At 35.0% G+C, this 21,939-nt stretch overlaps 1 protein-coding gene across 2 annotated transcripts; it reads left to right on the top strand.

The window, feature by feature from the left end:
- Positions 1-1,084: 1,084 nt before the first annotated feature.
- On the top strand, positions 1,085-16,315 carry Rilpl (Rab interacting lysosomal protein like). 2 transcript variants are annotated; one of them, XM_089644903.1, is made up of 7 exons: positions 1,085-1,452; positions 2,670-2,957; positions 5,036-5,110; positions 9,314-9,412; positions 12,116-12,207; positions 12,844-13,014; positions 14,540-16,315. In XM_089644903.1, the coding sequence occupies exons 1-7, from the start codon at positions 1,147-1,149 to the stop codon at positions 14,643-14,645; spliced, it is 1,137 nt and encodes a 378-aa protein (XP_089501029.1). In that variant the 5' UTR covers positions 1,085-1,146; the 3' UTR covers positions 14,646-16,315. The 2 variants fall into 2 exon arrangements, with proteins under 2 accessions (XP_089501029.1, XP_089501028.1); XM_089644902.1 differs by having other exon boundaries at positions 5,036-5,125.
- Positions 16,316-21,939: the final 5,624 nt, after the last annotated feature.

The raw sequence follows: 21,939 nt of genomic DNA, 5'->3' as shown, positions 1-21,939 counted from the left end.
AACAGCTGAAAACAGTTGATTTTTTGGCATTGGAGAGTGATCATCTCGCCCCCCCTTGGGGCGGTCGCCGAGGAAGCTGCCCTCTCGGCAGTTTTCATCTCGCCTCAACAGCTGAAGACAGATTCCGCAACCAACAGTTGATTTTTTTTGGCACCCGAAAGTCATCATCTCGCCTCCCCTTGGGGCGGCTGCCGAGGCGCTTCCGCCCAGGAGGCTTCCCTCTCGGCGGTCACGATCTCGCCTAGTTTTCGACAGTTCACATTTCCGCACTCGACAGTCATCATATTGGGAGTCATCATCCTGCTCTCCCCCTTGAGAGGCAGCTGCCGACCAGGGAACTGCCCTAGCAGAAGTTACCGTCTCGCCTCCACCGAGAAACTTCCTGCTCTCCCCCTTTGGAGCGGCACTGAGGCTCTTCCGACCAGGGAGCTGCCCTAGCAGAAGTTACCGTCTCGCCTCCGCCGAGAAACTTCCTGCTCTCCCCCTTGGAGCGGCGCTGAGGATATCCCTACGAGGAAGCTGCCCTCTCAGGAGTCGCTGCCTGCCGACTCCGCCCTTCGGAGCCTTGGCCCAGGCTAAACTAATTCCGCCCTTCGGATCCAACCCAAGTTGCCGCTTGTGTGATGTCGGTGATAAGTGCGAACGTGGAGATCCGCGGTTCAAGATAAGAACTATAATTAAGCTAGATTAAGACTAACCCTTCTTTATACATTTTTTTAAATAAATTTTAATCGTGTTCGAACTTAAGTAACTTCTTTTTTTTGTACTCGTTCCTCCTTATCTTTTACATGAATAATATTAATTATTAACTTCCCTTGAGTAGAGTTATAACAATCTCTTCGTGATTTTGTCATTTTTATAAACAATCGATAGCGCCATATGGAATAAGTCCGGATCCGGATGCAATAATTCATTATGACTAGGATTTTTCTAAGATAAAGTTCCAAAAAAATATTTAATTTTTTCATAAAAAGCCTAAAAGGATAATTAATTGAAAAAAAATATAATCGCAACATTGTTCTTGTACTGGCAACAATGAAAATCCATAGAAAAATATTATTAGCCATAAAGATTTGTGATGGCGGCTAAGTGACATCTGACTAGTTGCAGGTAAAAATCGTAAATAGAAAACAAGAAAGCAGATTTATGCCACTCCATAGGCGATACGCATCGAAAATGTCAGATGCGGAGAATGGCGACGATGTGACGGTGGTAGATGTGTACGACATTGCCTCCGATATAGGCAAAGAGTGCGAGATTATTATAGACAAGTACGGGGCGGAGGCGCTCACCTCTTTCCTACCGAAAGTAATCAACGCCTTGGAATTATTGGAGAACTTGGCCACACGAAATGAGAGAGAAAACTCCACCCTTCAAGACCTGCATGATAAAATCTCACAGCTGGAAAATGACAAACTGGAAAAGGCGGAATATCGACAACGATTTGAAAAGGTTTGTCGGGTTCATGTATCTGACATTTAAATAGTTTGTTGCAAAGGTCAACTGTTGTATATTGCTTTTAAATGTGACCTTATCATTTTTCAACATATTTAATAATCCAAATCAATACTAAGTTCAAACCTAGTTGTAAAGTTATACTGCGTGAAATACTTTCATAACGCCAAAGCATCTAATTTCACCATGGAACCTGTTTCTGTACCTATTGAAAACATATTCAAGACTCTCGATTAAGTGTTCTCGAATGTAAAGTAACAAAAAACAAGCAGTCATTATAGTATTTTTATTACCTACTCATTATTATAAGTAGGTCCATAGTTCCATTTTTGGTCATTACCTACCTATAATAAGTCATTGTAATGCTAAAAATATGAAATTAAATTTTCCTAAATACGGATTTCCCCAAAACTTTTAATGTTACTGAGCATCAGTGCAATATGAAAAAAAAATAATATACTAGGTAGGTACATAGACTAAAATATGTACCTAATTGAAATAAAATGTCTACATAAATAAACCTAAAATGAACCAAACCCTTGTTAGTATCATAGTTTCCCCTCAATAGTTTTAAATATATAATAATGTTGAATAGTTTGTTATTCTTAATTGTATTTTATTTTAAATTTACTAACCGTTTGGTTAATCACTGTTTGCTGGATTGCCAATGACATTCTTTGTTTGAGCAAAAATTGATAGGTAGGGAAATATTTTCTAAGCATGTTGTACTTGGTTCCTCCTTTCGAAGAATCCTGATGTTTTTAGATAGATGCAAAAATTGCATCTATCTAGAATGCATTGCAGATGAAAAAGATAAGCTTTTCATACTTTAATTTTTTTATATTCACTTCACACAGGAGTCATCTGTGGGGATGCTATGTAGAGGGTCTATTTACGAGGGAAGGAAGGAATTAATCTGGGTCTTCCATGTTGTATTAATGTTTGGATCATTTCTATAGTGCCATTTTCGTGAGAAAATTACTTTAAGGGCACTTTTGGAAAAGGAAATTCTAGAAAATTATTCCACAGACGAGCTGTTGAAAACAAGAATGAGTCGTAGAAGCGACCCATTTTCACGCGACAACTGTTGCAAAACACATTGTGTTTTGGAATGGTAAGCGTTGAAAAGGTTAAGATAGGGGAATTTATCATCTATAGCTCGTTTCACATTTTATTGGTTATTAACCATCCATTGATTCTCTCCATATTGGCAGGAGCTGGAGATAATCGAGGAGCAATGGCGCTCGGAGACGGCAGAACTGGTCACCGCCGTGACACGTCTTCAGGAGGAGAACCGGCGTCTAGCGCGCGCCAGGGAGGGCGCCCCCGCTGCCTCCACCGCTCAGGAACCCCCCTCGGGGTCTGGGGACGCGAGTACCGGGGGGGCAGGCGCCGACGACGAGAACCTGTGGCGGCGCATGGGCGAGATGCAGGAGCAGCACAGGAACATGGCCAGGGAGAAAGACACCCTGCTGCAGGAGAAGCAGAAGATGATTGAAGGGGTATGCATTACTTAACATTGAATCATTTATCAATTACTGTTTATTTAATTAAAAAACGTGGACAGATATATTTATTCTAGCGATTTGGCAACCTTATTATTGTGGTCATAACATTGTGTTAGGCGGCCGGGTCCCTGGTATGACAATTGCTGAAAAATTAACATAATAATTTTAAATGTATTGGTGTCAAATTCTATCATCGGCGCCCCACACGAACTAGCGTACATTTTTGTTTTTGCGTCTCTACGGACGTTACCCCTGACTATACCCATCTATTTATATCTTGGGCACGACCAATTACTACTCTTTAGAGACTTGCAGAGGTATTGCGTGGATGAATATTTTTATCTTTTAATAATCGGATATTTATCTGGCTCAAATAAATATCTTTATACCAGAGTCTCACTTTCGAGGATGTCATCATAACCTCCTTTAATGCAGAGCGAACCACACCAATTTATTCATTAACTCACCTGTGGGAAGAGTCACATACTTTCTAAATGCAGTGGATCAAAAGATCGATAAGTTTCCATGTCCTATAACACATTTATAGGATATTTGGCACTGGAAATACATTGTTTAAAAGGTATAAAAGTTGTACAAATTCAATAAATAAATAATGTCATGCTGGTATGACAATTTGCTAGAAAAACAACTTCATATTTCACAGGCCCTCCCTGGTATGGAAATTTACTCAGAAAATATTTATCTTTTAGATCTATCAATTATCTTTGAAATTTACTTATCTATTTGATTGAACTTTTGATAGGATTTTTATGGGATTGCAATGTAATGTTTAACCTTTTGGGACCGACAAGAAACTTAAAATGATATTTTTATTAAAGCCAATTCATAGACAATACCATACTTGATAAAGTGACATTTTAATTTTTATCTTTAATTAACCTAGTAGTTAGTTAGCAGAGGTTATATTCGAAGGCAAAATGAACTTACAAGTTCAACACTGCTATTGCGGTACTTCGTACCTTGCGTGGGCACAATTCTTCAACTCATGGGTTAACTTGCTATCAAAAAAATTGTCCCAAGAAACGAAGCTAGCAGTCCACAATGGAGTGCCGATACCAACCCTTATGTATGGCAGTGAGACATTGAACTGGCTGAGGAAGGAAGGAGACTAAATGCAGGAGAAACTAGATTTCTCTCCAGAAATGGAAGCTTAGATGGTTTGAGCCTGTAGAGCGGATGATAGGGAGAATAAATTATGTAAATCAAATATTTGAGTAAGGTCATGTCATGTCGAAAGCATATTTATACATGTAAAGTAAGAAGTATGCTGAGACAGAGTTGTGTGGCAGCCTTATCCTCCCTGCCTACCCCTGCTGTGAAACCCCATGATGATTAGTTAGTAAGAATAGAACCTTTTCAAGCAGCCATTCAGTTATGAATAGTTGTTTTTCCTCAAGGCGGTATTGGAAGGATTTATTCCTGTGTGGTATTATTTGAGTCGTGTAATTTCTATACCCGCTATATCAACTTTCACTGATTTGGAGAAAACCGCAAAAAACTGTCACATCTCTAGCGTACATAAGTAATTGCATTACAATTTTTTATAGAATGAATTGGAGTAATAAAATTTCGAAAAGCATTTATTTTTCTATATATGTCTATCAATAATTAAGTAATTTCGATAAATAAAATGGATAAAGCGTATTTTGATACTCACTTCGTGATATAGAGGCTTTAGAAAGTCAACTGAGCCGACATGGCGGGTTTAGAAACACACGCGTAGATCATTTTGACACACGAGCGTAGCGTCAGAGCGGCGGCCATATTGTATTTTGGCAAAATAACTGCTTGTGATTGGTTGAATCCGATATAGCGCGTTTTGATAGTAATTTTCTGTATGATATGGCGGATTTGGTTTCTCACTCGCAGTTTTAACATGGTTTTTGGTCGTGATAAGGAGGGTTTTGAAACTCAATTTTAGGCTCCTCTTGTTGCTCGCAAAAATGTAAACAAGATGTCATACTCAGATCATTTTGTCAAAAAATCGGATATAGCGGGTTTAGAAATTATAGGATTCATTTGTTGTAACATATTCAATTTCTGCGTTACAGCTCACGTCCCAGGTGAAGAGGCTAGCGGCGACTAGCCGTGAAGTGAGACGCAAGCAAAAGTACCTACTTCAACAGGTGAGCAGTGATCAAGTATGATACAATAGATTTTTTTTGTATTGCTTTTACTAAACCTTTAATTCAACAGCACTTCATATAGGTATTCAAAATCTTACTAATATATTTTCATGTTTATAACCTTTTTGCACTGAATAGAAAATTCCTAGAAGTGTGATTTATACAATTTGAAAGAAATCTCAGGCTGAGGGGAACAAATCATGTGGTCTCATAGAAATTGTTGTCTCCCTTACTAACTAGAAATGTGATCTAAATGCTTTTAGAAAGAGAAAAAAATGTGCTTTATATTCAAATCTAGAAGTTAACCACAGAAAAATTAAAATATACACCTCTATGAAACCAAAGGTTTGACTATAAATTGAGAAAAATTTATGAAATTTTTTATTAATTGTTTTTATATGAAATAATAAAAAAGTAATAATGTTTATAATACATTTTGTTACATAAAGGATTGGTAACAATTTGTCTAGTAAATTATGTATTTATTTTTTCATTATCGGTAATTTTAGTTGCGTGTTTAGACGGAAAAACGTAAGGTGAGCCATTTTTAAAACTTTTTCATGTTTGCATTTGACTTTTATTTAAAAAAATTATATGTTTATTTCTAATAATAAAATCTGAAAGCGTATTTCATCACCTTTCAAAAAACAGTTAGGTTTTTGGATACATTCAGAAATATTCCGTTTCTAATACACACAATTCTCTGGCTTTCGGAAAGCATCTTTAAGAAATATAACGGAAAATATGCTTGAGGGGTCAATAAATTTATCAAATAACTCCATTTTGAATGTGTTCCCCTTCCTTACACCCACTTTTAACCCCTCTTTCTTAACTACCTCCCCCTCGCCCTCCCACCAAAGTCGATGTTCTCTTTCTTCTTCTTTGTACCTGTACACTGTAACCTTGTAATTAATTTAGTATGTTTTATAAAACCCTGATGAAGATTCAGGTCGAATCGAAACAGGTTGGTTTATATATTTCTAGCTGACGTGTACCCAGCGTTGCTAGGGTTTATCCTTAGGATTTAGACCTAAACTACGGTGTACTTTTCTGTAGACCTCTTTAAGATATACAATTCCGTAGTACATTATTTTAACCCTTAAATGCATACTGTTGCAAAACTGCAACATACCGTTCAAACCACCTTTAACTCTTTGGTGTATACTTAATGCATGCCGTTTTAGAATTATCAAGTTCACGGTAATATATTTTATCGAGTGGCATCACCTTTTTTTTCTTTCGCAAATGTCAAATGTCACTTTTTCTTTAACAAAGTGAAGATTCTCGAAAATTGGTTGGAGGTTAGAATTACAGTTTTGTTTTGCTGTTATTATTTTGATTTTCTTAGGTAAGTAGATACAATAATACAATACTTATATGTAATAACTTGTATTTTTCCCGTACACTTATTAGTTTTGAGAATTTTTTTTTGGTTTTTTATTTTTTTTTCATACGTAAATTGTTCATATTAATTTTTATTAAATACATGGTGTTGTAAACTTGCAACAATTTTTTATTAATCAAATATCATTAAAAAATTACAAAAAAATAAAATTCTTTATGTAAATATCTACAAAATATTTTTTTTTCCAGAAAAATAAATAAATCATGGATTTAAGGGTTAAGGTATCTAATAAGGTTAAGGTTTAGCCAGCGTTAACAATGTAAGCGTCCGAAAATATTTTTTTACCACTTGATTACAAAACATTGACTTTTCTCTACTTTCTATAAATATAATATGCATGGATTATATACATAAATCTTCCGGAAGAAATTCTCTAAATGGTAGTTAAAACCCTATAAAAATCCGTTGCGTGGTTTAGAAGAACTAAGCGCACAAACAGACAGACACGGATAGCGACTTTATTTTTTACTATGCTAAAATAGAGTGGCATTCAAACTAAGTTATTTTATTCTAATTATAAGTATGGTAATTTGTTGCAACCTTTGTTGCATTGCAGGTTACATGTAGAACATGTTAACCCTTTCACACCCGCATTATTGTTTCCACTTATATAAAAATGTAAGGCTTGATAACCTCAGAAAATTTTTGGTATTTTTTTTTTTTTTAGAAATTATTTTATGTTGTTTGGATTAACATTGGACGTCAGAGGGTATTTTTTAAACAGTAAGGTAAAATAAACCTAACACAAAAGTAATACAAATAAAAGTTTCATGTCAACAATGCACATTTACAATGTAGTGATAATCTCTAGGGTACAAACAAATAACATTTTAACTAATATTTATACAGAAATAAAGAAATAATATAGGATAATGAATCTTTGAATATTCGCCATACTAGTCGAAAACATGTCCGTCACTAATTTGAATGAACATTGAAATTCATTTACAATATTCTGGCAAATGACTGTGAAAAGTGAATTGAACTGATGTTATTATCATAGAACACATCTTAATGTGTTAAAATATTTGTAATTCGAGTAGAAAATATTGATATCTCACCTTAAATTAAGTAATCAATGACGGCAGAAATTCGATGAAACTCACAATCAGTAGATGTCAAAATATTTATCGTTGTTGTGGCGGGAATAAGGTTTTCAACCGAGCGGAAAAAATAGACGCCATAGAAAAGATTACAAACAAAAAAGTGGCTTATCTACATCACTACCGCTACGGTAAAAAAATTCACAAAGTTCATGTTAATTTGAATTAACACTGGGGATGAAAGGGTTAAGTCATTATTTAGTATTTCGATGACATCATTTCATTCAAGGTCTTTTTTTAGATTTTATTTATTATGATGAGGTGTTGCTGTGATCAAATAAAAGCAGAAGACAATTGACTTCCGTTTTGTTATTAGCTCTGTGAATACAATACATAATTATGTTTTTATTCTCAGTCAATTAATTTAACCCATAGGGGCCGAAAGATATTTTCGTTAACCCTTGAGACGTTGTTGATTTGCACGGATCGAACCTTCTAGAAGCTTCCATTTTTTCAAAGACAACAACAAGCACTATTTCGTTCTCTTTCTGACATAAAAGAAATAATAAATTTTTAGATGAGAGGAAGAGAGATATATGCATTTTAATAATGTGCGGTCGTTCTGGGACAAATATGGTCTTAGGAGAGTATAATGCGCGCACGACATTTGGGACTGTTTGGGTCTTAGAAGGTCCCAAGGGTTAAAGCATTGTGAATAAAATACACAGTAATGTCATTATTATCACTTCAATTCATTTAATCCTAAGGGGCTGACAGAACGATATTTATTTATTTATACAACCAAATACATGTACAATATCGTACTTATAAAGTGACATTTTAATTTTCGGTCAGTCCTCCGTCACAACACAAGTAACATTTTCCGTTTACTGTGGCGGTAGTAGGAGATTTAAAAATATTGTCAGGTTATTTGTAACCGGGGAAAGTTTGTCTTTCTTTTAAAAAAAAAAATTTTGTCTTTAACTAACCAAAATATCTGAAGACAAAATGAATGTATACAGAGTTGAAGCTGCAATTGCAGTGCTTCATTAGAAATGTGCATGGGCATGATTATTGATAATTGCCTTTCAAAAACAAATATTATCATTTGTCTTCATAATATAATTATGTATATATTTTTGTTGACAAATTAGATTTGCGTCGGAAATTTTACTATCCAATGAAAACCGTTAGTAAATTTGTAAAATCATCTGTCAAAAATTTAAACCAAACAAATACACATTTCAAATATAGAATTATTAATTAATTATAATATAATAATTTTGTTACCTACTTTATTCTTGTCTGTACTATTCTCACCATCAGCTCCAATTTTCAAATTAAAATTAAAAGTTCATTGAATGTGAATAATTTCATGCCGTAAAATTTCACATCACAAAACATCTGAAATTATAATGTTTCTAGATAAATTTTGCCAAATGTCGATGCTATGTTAATAAAATCGGTCACGTGATGAAATAAATGTGTCGATGCTATGTTATTAAAATCGGCCATATGATTAAATTAAACATGTCGATGCTATGTTATTAAATTCGGTCACATGATGAAATTAAACATGTCGATGCTATGTTATTAAAATCGGTCACATGATGAAATTAAATGTTAAATTAATTAAATGTCGATGCTATGTTATTCAAATCGATCACATGATGAAATTAAACATAATTACATGTGGAGGAAATAATTACAGTCAGCGAAATAATAAAATAAAGTTATCGTATGTTTTGTTTGCAGATGAGGGTAGTTTGTAATCAGCGTGCAGAACTGGAAGCCGACGCTCAAGCCAGACAGAGGGAACTGGTTTCTCTCCGACAAGCCCTGGCCACTGATAAAGTAAGGTTATTTGTTTCATTGAGAGATGTTCGCCCAACATATCAGGACAGATGGACAAGCTTATACAGATACACACATGGATAAATATACACAGTGTCCAAAAACTCGCATTATAAGCGGGAAACTGAATCCACATTACATTTGGAGTCGATTTTGTGGTTTAACTTTTTTTTGATTTGAGCTCTCATATTCAAGTATATCGAGTCCCAAGTTGAAATTTTTTTGTTCAAATTAAAGTATGAAAATAATTAGTGTTTGTGACCAGATAGATAACTTTCTCTGAAAGTAATGTTGAATTCTGAAAAACCCCTACATACCATCCCAATTGAAGATGCAGAACAGCATTGTGGGGTTCTGTCAATTTGATTGTGACCAGATAGATAACTTTCTCTGCAAGTATTGAATTCTGAAAAGCCCCTACTTAGCTCTGCCAATTTGATTGTGCGCATGCAAACCGCCAGGTAAAATATTATTATTCCCTTTGTCGGGCCGTCGGAGTAATAATAATTGGGTTGACGTAATAATTTAATTGCAACATGCTGTCCAGCAAGTGGTTATGCAAATGGAATGGTGAGTAGGGCTTTTATGTCTAGATTGCAGTTGCAGTTTAGATTGCATGCGTGTGCATCCGCGCTGTGCAAGCTGCAATGCGTTCCCTATGGAGCGTTGGACCATCCCAGTGTGCTCGCCAATGTGTATAAATATAACATAAAATAAGTGGTTTTAGTTGGTGATCGGGTATGTCATCAAAATGACAATTCAACACACCTCCAAATAGTGATATAGAGTCATGAAAAGTGATGAAAGAAAAATTAGGTTAAATAGGTTACATAAGTAACTATTAAACCTAGTTTTTGTTTCATCACTTTTACTGACTCTATAACACTTTTTTTTAAGGTGTGTTGAATTTTCATTTTGATGAAATATCAGGGAACCGTTTTAGTTGAATAGATTATAATGAAGTTTATATTTGTAAAGCGCTGTTTTTATTGTGGCAAGGGCTTGCAATTAGCTGTGGATTTATGACGCCTTCCCAAACCGTAAATTGTGTTCAGGAGATGGGAGATTGAAACGAGTGTCTGCACAATTGATTTAGTTTATTAGTGAGGACGATTTTTATAATTTACGCAGAGCGCGGCGACGGTGTCAGAAAGAAGGTACTACTGGCGGTTGAATCAAACGCTAAAACGGGAATGAAGATTCCTCTTGTCATGCTCGCTTGCGTATAGCAGCGGATTAATTTGCGATAGTATTGCCACATGTGGGGGGAAATAAAGTAGTCTCACATTATGAAAAATCAACTCAGGGGTGCTGTAATCCTTTCTTCTATCTCTACCTAACCTTTCTAGAGGTAAGCGTTATAATATTGATATAAAATGCAACTGAAATCAATTAGTTTTAATTCTAAGTTGAAATAAATTGTCTGTCCAAAAAACTGTACCTAAACATCTTAAAATCAGAATGATGGCAGTTTCCATGTGGAACACATTGCAGCATATATTTAAAAAAAATTATTTCGAACGTTGTTCATTAAAAAGTATATTTTCGAGCAGTCAGCTACTTTTTAAAATTTATTTAGGCTTCCTTTGGCAGGTACTGATCGCTCACATTTTGAAAAAGCGGAGACCTTATTTAAAGTAGAGCTGGGTCTTTAATCGGGTTTCGGGTCACTCAAAACCCGATTACTCGTCACCCAGCTACTTTCACTTTCGCTTGACTTAGGTAGGTAGTAGGTTCTGTAAATAATATGGAAAATTTCAAATAGATAATGTGTCAATATTCACCTACCTTTAACATTTTATAAACTCATTGCAAAATCAACAAAAAAATACTTCATGAAAAGAACAATAAAACGATAGAAGCTGCAAATATTTCGACAAAAATAAAATCTTGAGTTATTAATTTATTTTATAGTTAAATTATATTAATTATGAAACAGTACATAGATTTTTGTATAATGTTATATTAAAGTAAGAATGAAGTTATTTTAATTAAATATTATGATTTAAAAACGTCGCTCGCCTCGCTTCACCTGCACCAGGCATCCAGGTCGTGATAGTATATCACGAGAGTAGGTCGCAAGAGTAGGTCTTGAGAACCGGGGGCTATCTATGTGCGCTCGCCTCGCCACTACGGCGCCCGGCAAACGGATTGTGAGAGTAGATCGTCAGAGTAGGTCTCGAGAGTAGGTCATGAGAGTGGGTTGTGAGTCTCGGGTGCTGACAATCTATGTGCGCTCGCTTCGCCATTCTGCCAACCGGGTCGTCAGATTGGGTCCCGGGTGTTGAGGAGATAATAACCCGCTCTCTCTTTGGAAGCTCGTGGACGGGTTTCAATGAGCGGATCATTCACGATTGTCCCGGGACTAATTTAAAGGCAAACAGATGTCTCCCTCCCTCTCACTCTCCCCTTCCTTCCGATAGGGGAGGGCGGGGTGAAATGTAACGTGGACATATTTTTGTTTTATTTTATGACCCATACCTCTACTACTATTTCTCGTTTTGGAATTGGTCTATTACATTATGTAATGTGTTACAGTGAAACCCGTCAACTGGATATCATAATGATTATTTTGTTGAAAATGTTATAACCTACTACTTTAGGCACCAGCACACTCGTTGGACGTGGGGTTTGGTGTACTTCAAGTCTTTCCTTCATTTATCTATCTATGGCAATAACCATTCTTCCTTTACTATTCCTCAGAATGGCGGCGGCAGCGCGGCTCAGCTGGCAGAGCTCCTCAAGGAGCGGGACCAGCTGAGGGAGCAGTTGGAGGCGCTGCAGAAGTCAGTCAGGTACTTCAAAGTGCATGGTAAAATCAAACACGAACCCTACTATCGCTTGCTGTGACACGTCCAACTTGGTCTTGGCTTTAACCATCTATGAGTAACAGTTTTCTATTTTTCATTGGTGATTGGATTTTTATTTATTTATTTTATTTTTGGCTTTCAATCTTCAAGGGTTGTTCTTGACCATAAATTCAAATTGATGATTTAATCTATTGTAAGTATTTGATCTATTCACACAACTTTTTTATTCTGGGGAGTTATGTTTTTTATTTTATGTTAAATCTTTGTGAATGCAGCTTGGAGGAATTTTTTGAAGAAATGAAGGAGTGAACTTGGATATTCAACATTGAGGAGAACCATGTTTTAGGAAGGAGGAAACGCAGAGCTGTTGAACACAGCGAAGCGACCCTTTCTCACGTGTTGGGTACAAATGTTGAGCGCAAATTTGGCATATTTCTCGGCTGTGTTGTATAGCTGATGTCACAAGTTCCTCAGAACATCCTTGTGTCTTTGATTCCTTTGGTCTTGAAGAGCCCGTGATTATGACGTGCGAAAAGAGAAATGCAGTTGGTTCATTCCACGTGTTATTTGTATTATTTTTTTTGATTGCCGCAATGTTAAGTATTTTTGTGAACGTTCCAGTGCCGAGAAGCAAGCAGAGACGCTGGCGCCAGAGCACGCGTCCTGCTTCTCCGAAGGATCCACTTCTGTCTCGGCTTATGATGAGGATTCAGAGCCCCCCGTCCAGGGGCCACTGCCCTGCGAGCCAGATGATGCCCCCTGGAAGAGACAACCTTCGGGCATACGCAAGTTGTGAGTCAGACTGTCATGTTTCCTTTTTTTTAAGACAAACAATCCCAAGGGTTAAAGCCTAGACAATCGCAGACCTACGGCAGGCGAAGACCCCACAAGAAATAGATTTATTAATATCGATGGGCATGACATATGATTGTGGGAAGATCTTAGAATAAATGTAAATTGAATTAGATAAGTATTAAATTTGTAACGGCTTGAACTGTGAGTTATATTTCTATGAAGATAAATATATTGAGACTTCGGCTGCATTAAAAAACACTTCTTTCTTTTGCATTGTTTTTGTCAGTAAACATACATTATTTACATGGGCATCCTTTCTGGATAAAATATTTCTATTAGTAGTGTAAATCCCATAAAGATTTGCACGTCCAATGATTTATAATCTGATAATATATATTCGTTATCGATGTTATAAAAATGTAATAATATTGATAATCAAACAATGTTTTCAGATAACAAAAAAGTGCATTGTGCTTGATATTCATTATCTTGTATTGACCATCTGCCCATCGCCCAATAAAAAGATGTTATCTATACTGTTTTCCATACGCATATTTGGTAAATATGTAGATACAGCAAAACCTATGCACATAATGTTTCCATATCAGAAGTTTTGTTTTTTCAGTCCTTGAAAAGTGAAATTTAAAATTGGCTTGGTGGCGGTCCATACAAGCGGCCAAATTTCACGTAAAACTACTAATCGAAGATTTAATCTAAAATGCAAATTTTTATGTGTACATATATGTATATATCTATATGTATAGATTTTATGTGTACATATATGTATATATCTATATGTATACATGTATAGATTTTATGTATACATATATATCTTTTCCATACAGGTGGCCCCGAGGAAAATAATTTCCCTCAGGGTCTAATCACCTTTGAGTATGCTGTGTGGAGAGTCTTGTTGAAAAGAGGAAGGAGTGTACATAGGTTTTGAAGAGAGCATCTTGTAGGTAGGGTAGAAACACAGAGGCCGGCAATTCTTTACACAGCCGAGCTGTTGAACTCAAGAACAAGTCATAGAAACAGCCCGTGTGACAAATGTTGGGCGCGTGTTTAGTTTGTTCCCCACTATGCACCGATGCCGAAGGGATCAATAACGACGGGAGTTCCTCGGAGCATCTTCCACTGGAATATCGGTATAATACAGCATTCCCACCTGACGCCTGTGCTCTAGAGAACTCTAAGCTCTAGATTGCAATCCGATGATGAAGATAGGGGCATCTATCAAACGAGAAATCTATCAAAAACATGTGAATATGTATATATTTTTCTATTGATTTCCATGTTAGTACTAAGTTATATTCGTTTAATACCTTGTAATTAACTTTTTATCGTTCTCTGAGCTCACGGCTCGCTCTCGTTTAATTGATTCTTTTAGCCGTCTGAACATATTGAGCTGACACAGTGGCTCCCACTCTTAATAAAATGAGTCATTACCCATCGCTACTTTGAAAGCCTTGTCTCTTATATGTGTTTCATTATATTTATATGAATGTTTTTATCTTTCCAGTTTTCGGAAGTTATTTTCCGAGTATGACGTCGCTGTGGGGTCTTTTCCTGGACGATCCCTCTCCTCCCTCACCACCAAGATGGCCGGCATCACCACGGACAAGTGAGGAGCTGAAAACCATAGACAACACTGCACCACAACTATACTGCTCTTCCCCTTCTTCTCCTGCGGTGTTTACGGACGACGAGTGCTGTCGCTGCGACAGGGGTGTTAAGAATAAGCGGCCAAAACTAAAACCAAAGCTCTGTCAGGTACAGAGTGATGTATATTTAATGAATAACTGTAGAGATGTAGAAAATACTTATAAATTTGTGGAGGATACTTCTCAGAGCAATGAGAATCTCTCGTGGAATCATATGGAAAAAATGGAGGAGTTATCTGACGAAAGATTATCAACGCATATTGAATATGATTGCGATCATTTCACAACGAGTTCTTTATCGGTCTCTCCGTACAATTCTGATATAGAATCCGAACTATTTGTATCTTTGGATAATCAAATTAATGACCAAATTCAGATGGCGGACGAACCTCTTTCGACTGATAATGATCGCACAGTAAATATTCAGTTTGTTTTGAACGATTGTAATGTGTTAAATTGTGAAAATTTGTTGACGCTCCCAAATTCAAAGCGCTTGTTGCGTTTGGATTCAGAATCTACGATAAGGACATCGTATTCTAGAAGTCTTCCGGATTACGGGGATGTTTGCCGCTTTTGTTTGAAGTTGAAACAAAAATTTGAGGTTATGAGTAATTTCGGTTCTGCTGTGAATCTTGCGGTGGAAATGAGCGGCATTTCGCTGGAGGCTGGTCCCAAGGGTTTGGGTGAGAAGGATCAAGTAATTGTTAAGGGCGCCATTCTGGTCAAGGGAAAGAGCCATACTGAATTCTTGGTCTGTGTGGCTGCGGCGCTCGAATGCCTGATTGCCCTGTGGCTTAGGCACATTGATCACGCCAACTGATTTTGTGATTTATTTTTATTATTTAGTGTTTATTTCTGACCACAAATTAATTCCCAATTATTATTCAATGTATCTTCTGTAGTACCCAAGACTGTGAGCTAAGTTTTTTAAAAAGACAAGGATCTGATAAGAAAAGATTTAAAATCATTTGCTTCGTATTGATGCTTTTTAGTCAAGAATAATAATTACAATGCGTGTTAAAGGAAGAGGGAGACGAGCAAATAAATCTAGTTTTTCTTAGTTACATATGAACAATGTGGGTTGAGTGTAATCATTTCTTTATACATACGTAGCTTATTTTGACTTATTATTTCATACGTATGTGTGATAAAATGTAGTTTATTTAATTTATTTTTTATCTACTGCTTTGCAGCTATCATTCGATTAATAATTTAGATATTGATTTCACAATTAAGCCTATGAAAATTCAAATCTCTAGTGATCCTAACCTCCACAAATCGAAACCGCCATCATTTATATCAAATCCACTTAATCATTCCTTTTTTTTGCATTATTAGATTTCCTGGTTTGAGTACAACAACGGCTGTCAGATTGGCAAGTCGGTTGTCACATTGATAAATCGAGATTGACATGTCAGCTGTCAGATTTAGAAATTGGTATTTAGATTGAAAAATCGGCTGTCGGATTGACAAATCAGCTGTCAGATTGACATGTCGGTTGTCAGATTTAGTAATTCGTTTTCAGATTAACAAATTGGTTGTCAGATTGACAAATCGGCTGACAGATAGACATGTCGGTTGTCAGATTAAGAAATTGGTTTTCAGATTTACAAATCGGCTGTCAGATTGACATGTCAGTTGTCAGATTTAGAAATTCGTTTTCAGATTTACAAATCGGCTGGCAGATTGACATGTCAGTTGTCAGATTTAGAAATTCGTTTTCAGATTTACAAATCGGCTGGCAGATTGACATGTCAGTTGTCAGATTTAGAAATTCGTTTTCAGATTTACAAATCGGCTGGCAGATTGACATGTCGGTTGTCAGAATTATAAGTTCGTTTTCAGATTTACAAATCGGCTGGCAGATTGACATGTCAGTTGTCAGATTTAGAAATTCGTTTTCAGATTTACAAATCGGCTGGCAGATTGACATGTCGGTTGTTAGATTAAGAAATTGGTTTTCAGATTTACAAATCGGCTGTCAGATTGACATGTCAGTTGTCAGATTTAGAAATTCGTTTTCAGATTTACAAATCGGCTGTCAGAATGACAGATTATTGTAATTATCATACTGCTATGCCGTAATTTAAACTTACCATTAATTTCATACTTAAATATATATATGTATACTTTTTGTACGTATTTGCTAGGTTTTGAGATTCCAATTTAACTGGATTTTTGTTGGAACCACAAAGCTTTCACTTTATACGTACATATATATACGTATATCTCAATTTCAGTATGAAAATTCCCTGTCATCTTAAAATGATTAATAATTGCATTTATTTGTTTTCATTCCATACCCGAAATTCATCATAAAAAATTTGTAGAGATTTAGAAACCTATAGTATTTAACATGAAAGAATTTATGTACATTAAACGGCTAAGACTGACAATTTTTTGAAAATTGGATTGGTAAATTTTGGAACATGTAAATTTTTTGACATTTTAAAGTTGTGATGATTGTGCTTAAAAAAAATCTACAAAAATTTTTTGTATTACACAATTATAATTTCATCCCTTTTGGAAAATATTCCGAATTTTATGTGTTGTATTTAGTAGTTAGTCGATTGCATATACACGGTGTATCGTCACGTACCCGACAAACTTTAAACAGCTATTCCTTAGCACATTTGGAGTAAAAAATGTTATGGGCACTTTGCTGTCCGGTAACATTTTTTTTTAATAAAAAATTTACTATTCATATTTTCACCACATGTCACCAATGTTTTATCCTTTGTCAAAGTTTGAAAACCCATCTGACAATATTTTGTTCGAGTTTCGTTGAATAATGTACGTACGTACCTACGTTGGCGCGCTTTTACAATCACAACGAAATGGCACGGCACCATTCGTCTCATTTTTAACTATTATTATTTAGTGTGTACGAAAGAGCGAGGACACTTTTTGACACACTTGCTAATAACAGCTGTTGAACGCGAGAAACAGTGCAAATGACAGTGACGGAGTGTGGATTTTTCATTTATTTTTTGGTTTTAATGGAAAAAAAATGTTACCGGATAGCAAAGCGCCCATAACATATTTTACTCCAAATGTGCTGAGGAATAGCTGGTTAAAGTTTGTCGGGTACTTGCCGATACACCCTGTATATTGTACTTATATCAATTTATTTATTCAATTAATTCGAGACAATTGCTTCCAATTACAATTAATATATTTAAGTGTGTATGTATTTTTAATTAAGCATTCCATTGTTGCTTGTGTAACATCTTACTGCATAGTTTTACATTATCATTTTAATGTTTAAAGTGCGAGAAAGAAACATAAAAAACACATCATAAATAGATTGAGAAAATAACATTGGTACTTATTAATTTCATATCTATGACTATATTTCTATGAAAATGTAGAGATTTGAGGTTGTACTCACGACTTGCTCCACATAGGAGTATACTTAAACTAATTCATAATCTGCTCTTTCATAGACTTGATGGGAGTGGGGAATGGAAGGAGTCGAGGAAGAATAAAGTTGAGAAATTAGTTTCATTTCTCCCTGCTTATTAACATTAAAATATCTTATATAATATTTGCAATTTAACATGGTTTCCAAGCCTGATATGAATTTAATAAGATACCTAACAATATGCTTTTCCTGCAATGATTTTAATTTAATATGTTTAAAAATGTATTTATTTTAAGTGTAAACACACATTATAATCTATGCATTCATAGGTGGAGCCAATTTAATTATTTTACGAAAAAAAACTTTTTGAAAGTTATGCTTTAAACCTTTGGGGACGATAAATATTCTGCATGTTTAGGTAGTTTGGTTGTAATATTTTTCCACAACCTAAAACCTTAAATTGAATTTTGAAAAAAAATATGCATTTGCTGAAATATCTTTTTGTTTACCGTGTAGGTCTATGCTTTTGGGGGGACCACATTATTATTTTTTTAATACAAATGGACAGCGCACGTACGTCGGGCGCAGTATCTGCATACAAGGTGTCCGTGTTAAAGTGCACTAACTTTGGTAGTTGTTTCTGTATGATTGTACATTTTAACCGTCAAATATGGTTCCATGATAACTCAACACAGTGACAATTCAACGCACTTTTAAAAAGTCATTAGAAACGATGAAAAAAATAAAATTTCTACCTAACCTAACCTACATAACCTAGTTTTTGTTTCATCACTTTCCATGACTTTATATAACTTTTTAAAGATGTGATGAATTATCATTTTGATGATTTATCCGGTCACCGTCAAATATATTTTTATATGGTTAAAAATACAATGGAATTTCGAAAAACGTTTTTTATATTTTTTTCACTCATATGATATCATGATTTTTGCAAGACGGTCACCGTATACTTGTGTACTAATCCCTCGAGCAAGTAAATAAACATACTGGGTGGAACGCTAAGTACGGACGGGTTAATAACTCTCTTACAATTAAGCAATAGACAAAATATGAGATTCAAATAATATTTGGAAAATACTTATTTTCGAATAAATGTGTCGTTAAAATTGGTAATTTGTACACCCAGAATAATCATAATTATGTAAGAATTTACTCTTGATTTCTCAGATTTCTGTCAAATGTATTGAAACAATATGATATAATGAAATGCCGCGCAGTGAAAAAAAAATTTGCTTGCGCATGTACAACAATGTACAGGAATTTAAATATGAATAAAAAGTTTTGTACATATAAAAACTCAATTCTTTCAAGAAAGGCATGCAAATACAATATTGGATTGAATCACCGATACAGTATTGTATTCTTATGCCTTTCTTGAAAGAATTGAGTTTTGTATATAGCCAAAACTACTTATTAATATTGCGTATATACGGGCGTTAACAAATAATTCATCTTAACGTTTTATTGGATAACTTACAAAAGGTGGTTTTTCATAAAATAATTAAATGAACACATATATTATAACGTCTGAATTAATGCCAAGTACAACAATTAACTTGTTTAATTACATATTATCTATTAATGTGCTTAAGTTTTTATGTCTCTTGTATCCAGGACCATGATGTGACGTCTTCACAAAAATATGTATTACATATTGCTGATTTTTAAATAATTAGAAAAAAAATTATGATTTTGTGATAAAATATTGTTTTAAGAACTTGTAATTTTTTTAACCAAAATGTGTGTTACACTTATACATATTTAAAATATCAAAATTACAGTACTTTGAAAACTAAGATCATCTTCATACACTGCGTAGGTAGGTACTATGTTATTTGCAATATCAGTGGCATTAAGTACACTAGATTAAGAATGATGACAATAATGAAAATGAAGATAGAAACATGACGCGTGTTCAAATAACCGGGTCTAAGTATGTTAAACAGCTTGACTGTTGTGCTTAATTAATTAACAAAATTTGATCAAACGCTGAGAGGTTGAGAATCTGTGGTTAACGCGGCCATTATTTGAAGTGGCAATTGTCAAAAAAACCTTAATGGCACTGGTCGTTGATTTGTGACGAAATGTGACCTTAACATACCTTTCTAATGAATCATTTTTTGTACTAAGGTTAATCTAGTGTACTTTATTTCATTGTTGTTGCAATTCATATATTTTATTGGTGTAGCTTAGCTGTTAGAATGAGACATTTAGATACTTAGAAAGTAGGTGCTCTATCTGGTAAGGTACAATAATGTATCTGTTGGGAATTTTCGAGTATTTTACAATATGTTTCTAGATGGTTCGACTGTAATATATATATAGCTTTAAGTGATTTATATTATACTAGCGTAAAATATACATTCCGGTATGATTTAATCTTCATTTTACGTACATATAAGGTAACTTAAAAATGAACTTAAAAATGAAACAGTCTAGTTTAAAGATAATTTTACATCTATCATGAATTTCGAATCATTCCCATCCATGGATAATAGAAACAAGGGAGATGGGATAATAATTATCGGTATGACACCGTGCGCGGAAAGTGTCGTCAAAATTATTCGCCCAAACTACTGCAAATCACACCTACTCGCAGCGGCACCCCGCCTTTTTTTTCCATCCGATTGTCCGATGGTTCATCCTGCTGGAAGCTCTTGGCGGTAGGATGATGTTTTTGTGCAAAACATTCTGCCAGAGGACTACCAAAGTTGTCTTGGTGGCAGTACGAGATTTGTATGAAAATACTTCCTGGTCCTTGCAGCGTTCGAGCCACATCGCGTGCTGACTGAAGGTCCGTTGAGCTAACGTTGAGGCAATTTTCCATGCAGTGTGGAGGAGAAAATTCTTTACTTTTGTTCATATTTTAACCTTGTGCTATATAGGATAAACGAAAAAGTTGAGTGTCCCTAAGAAAGTACCCAAGATACTTCTGGCAGGACCTCGGGCAATCTATCACTAAACGCATAACTTACATCGACTCCGCCGCTTTGAGTGCAGTTAGGTCGTAGCGTGGCGACAGTTGGCATGCTATCCTGCCACATCTCCCTTTGTTTCTAATATTTATGGTCCCATAAATATAATTATTTGAAAAACATGATATTTAACAACTGTGTTTATTTAAGACAGCTTAAAAATGTATCTCTTTTCCTTACTTTTTTCTCATCTAATTTTATTTGTTCTATGTACCTTATCTATGCCTAATATATTACTTAAATTAATTGAAATTATTTTGCTTGCTGTTATTTATTTTTAAAACGATGTCAATATATTATGTTTTAATATTTTAATTAGCCATTATTGCTGTGCTATAAACTATTTGTTTACTGTAAAACTATTTATGAAAACACTCATTTGAATCAGCCTTTTATGCCTAATCAGATATAAGCCATATTCGCTGCCACTGTGGGTAGCGAAAACATCAAGAGGAACTTTGCCAGTTATTTGTATGAGCTTTTGAAAACTAGAGCCATGTGTAGGCGGTATCTTTTCGCTTATTGGCGCTATAGCTATCCTTTTGTGTAATAAGATGCTTTTTTTTCACTGGTACACACCGGCACAAATGTGACTGATTAGAAAGGCGAGAATTAACTTTTCGCTACCCACAGTAGAAGCAAAATCTGCCTATATGTGAATAGGCCTTTATTCAATAATGTATTGATTGTACTTAATTTCATATTGACAATATTTTAGGCAGGCCGCAGATGAGAGATTTTAGTTAGGACAACAGTTGCTTGAATCAAAATCTATTATGGTATATTGTGGTGCGACGAGGACTTTTTTTGAAATTGTAAGGATTTTGGAATTTTTTTTAACCTTTCCTTATCTGTGATGTGTATTTACTACACATTGGTTATTATAACTTTAATAACT

This window comes from Hesperophylax consimilis, chromosome 22, assembly GCF_061612785.1.
Source record: "Hesperophylax consimilis isolate HC1 chromosome 22, BYU_Hcon_1.0, whole genome shotgun sequence".
NCBI classification, from domain to species: Eukaryota; Metazoa; Arthropoda; class Insecta; order Trichoptera; family Limnephilidae; genus Hesperophylax; species Hesperophylax consimilis.
This window is presented reverse-complemented; position numbering and strand designations above follow the sequence as displayed.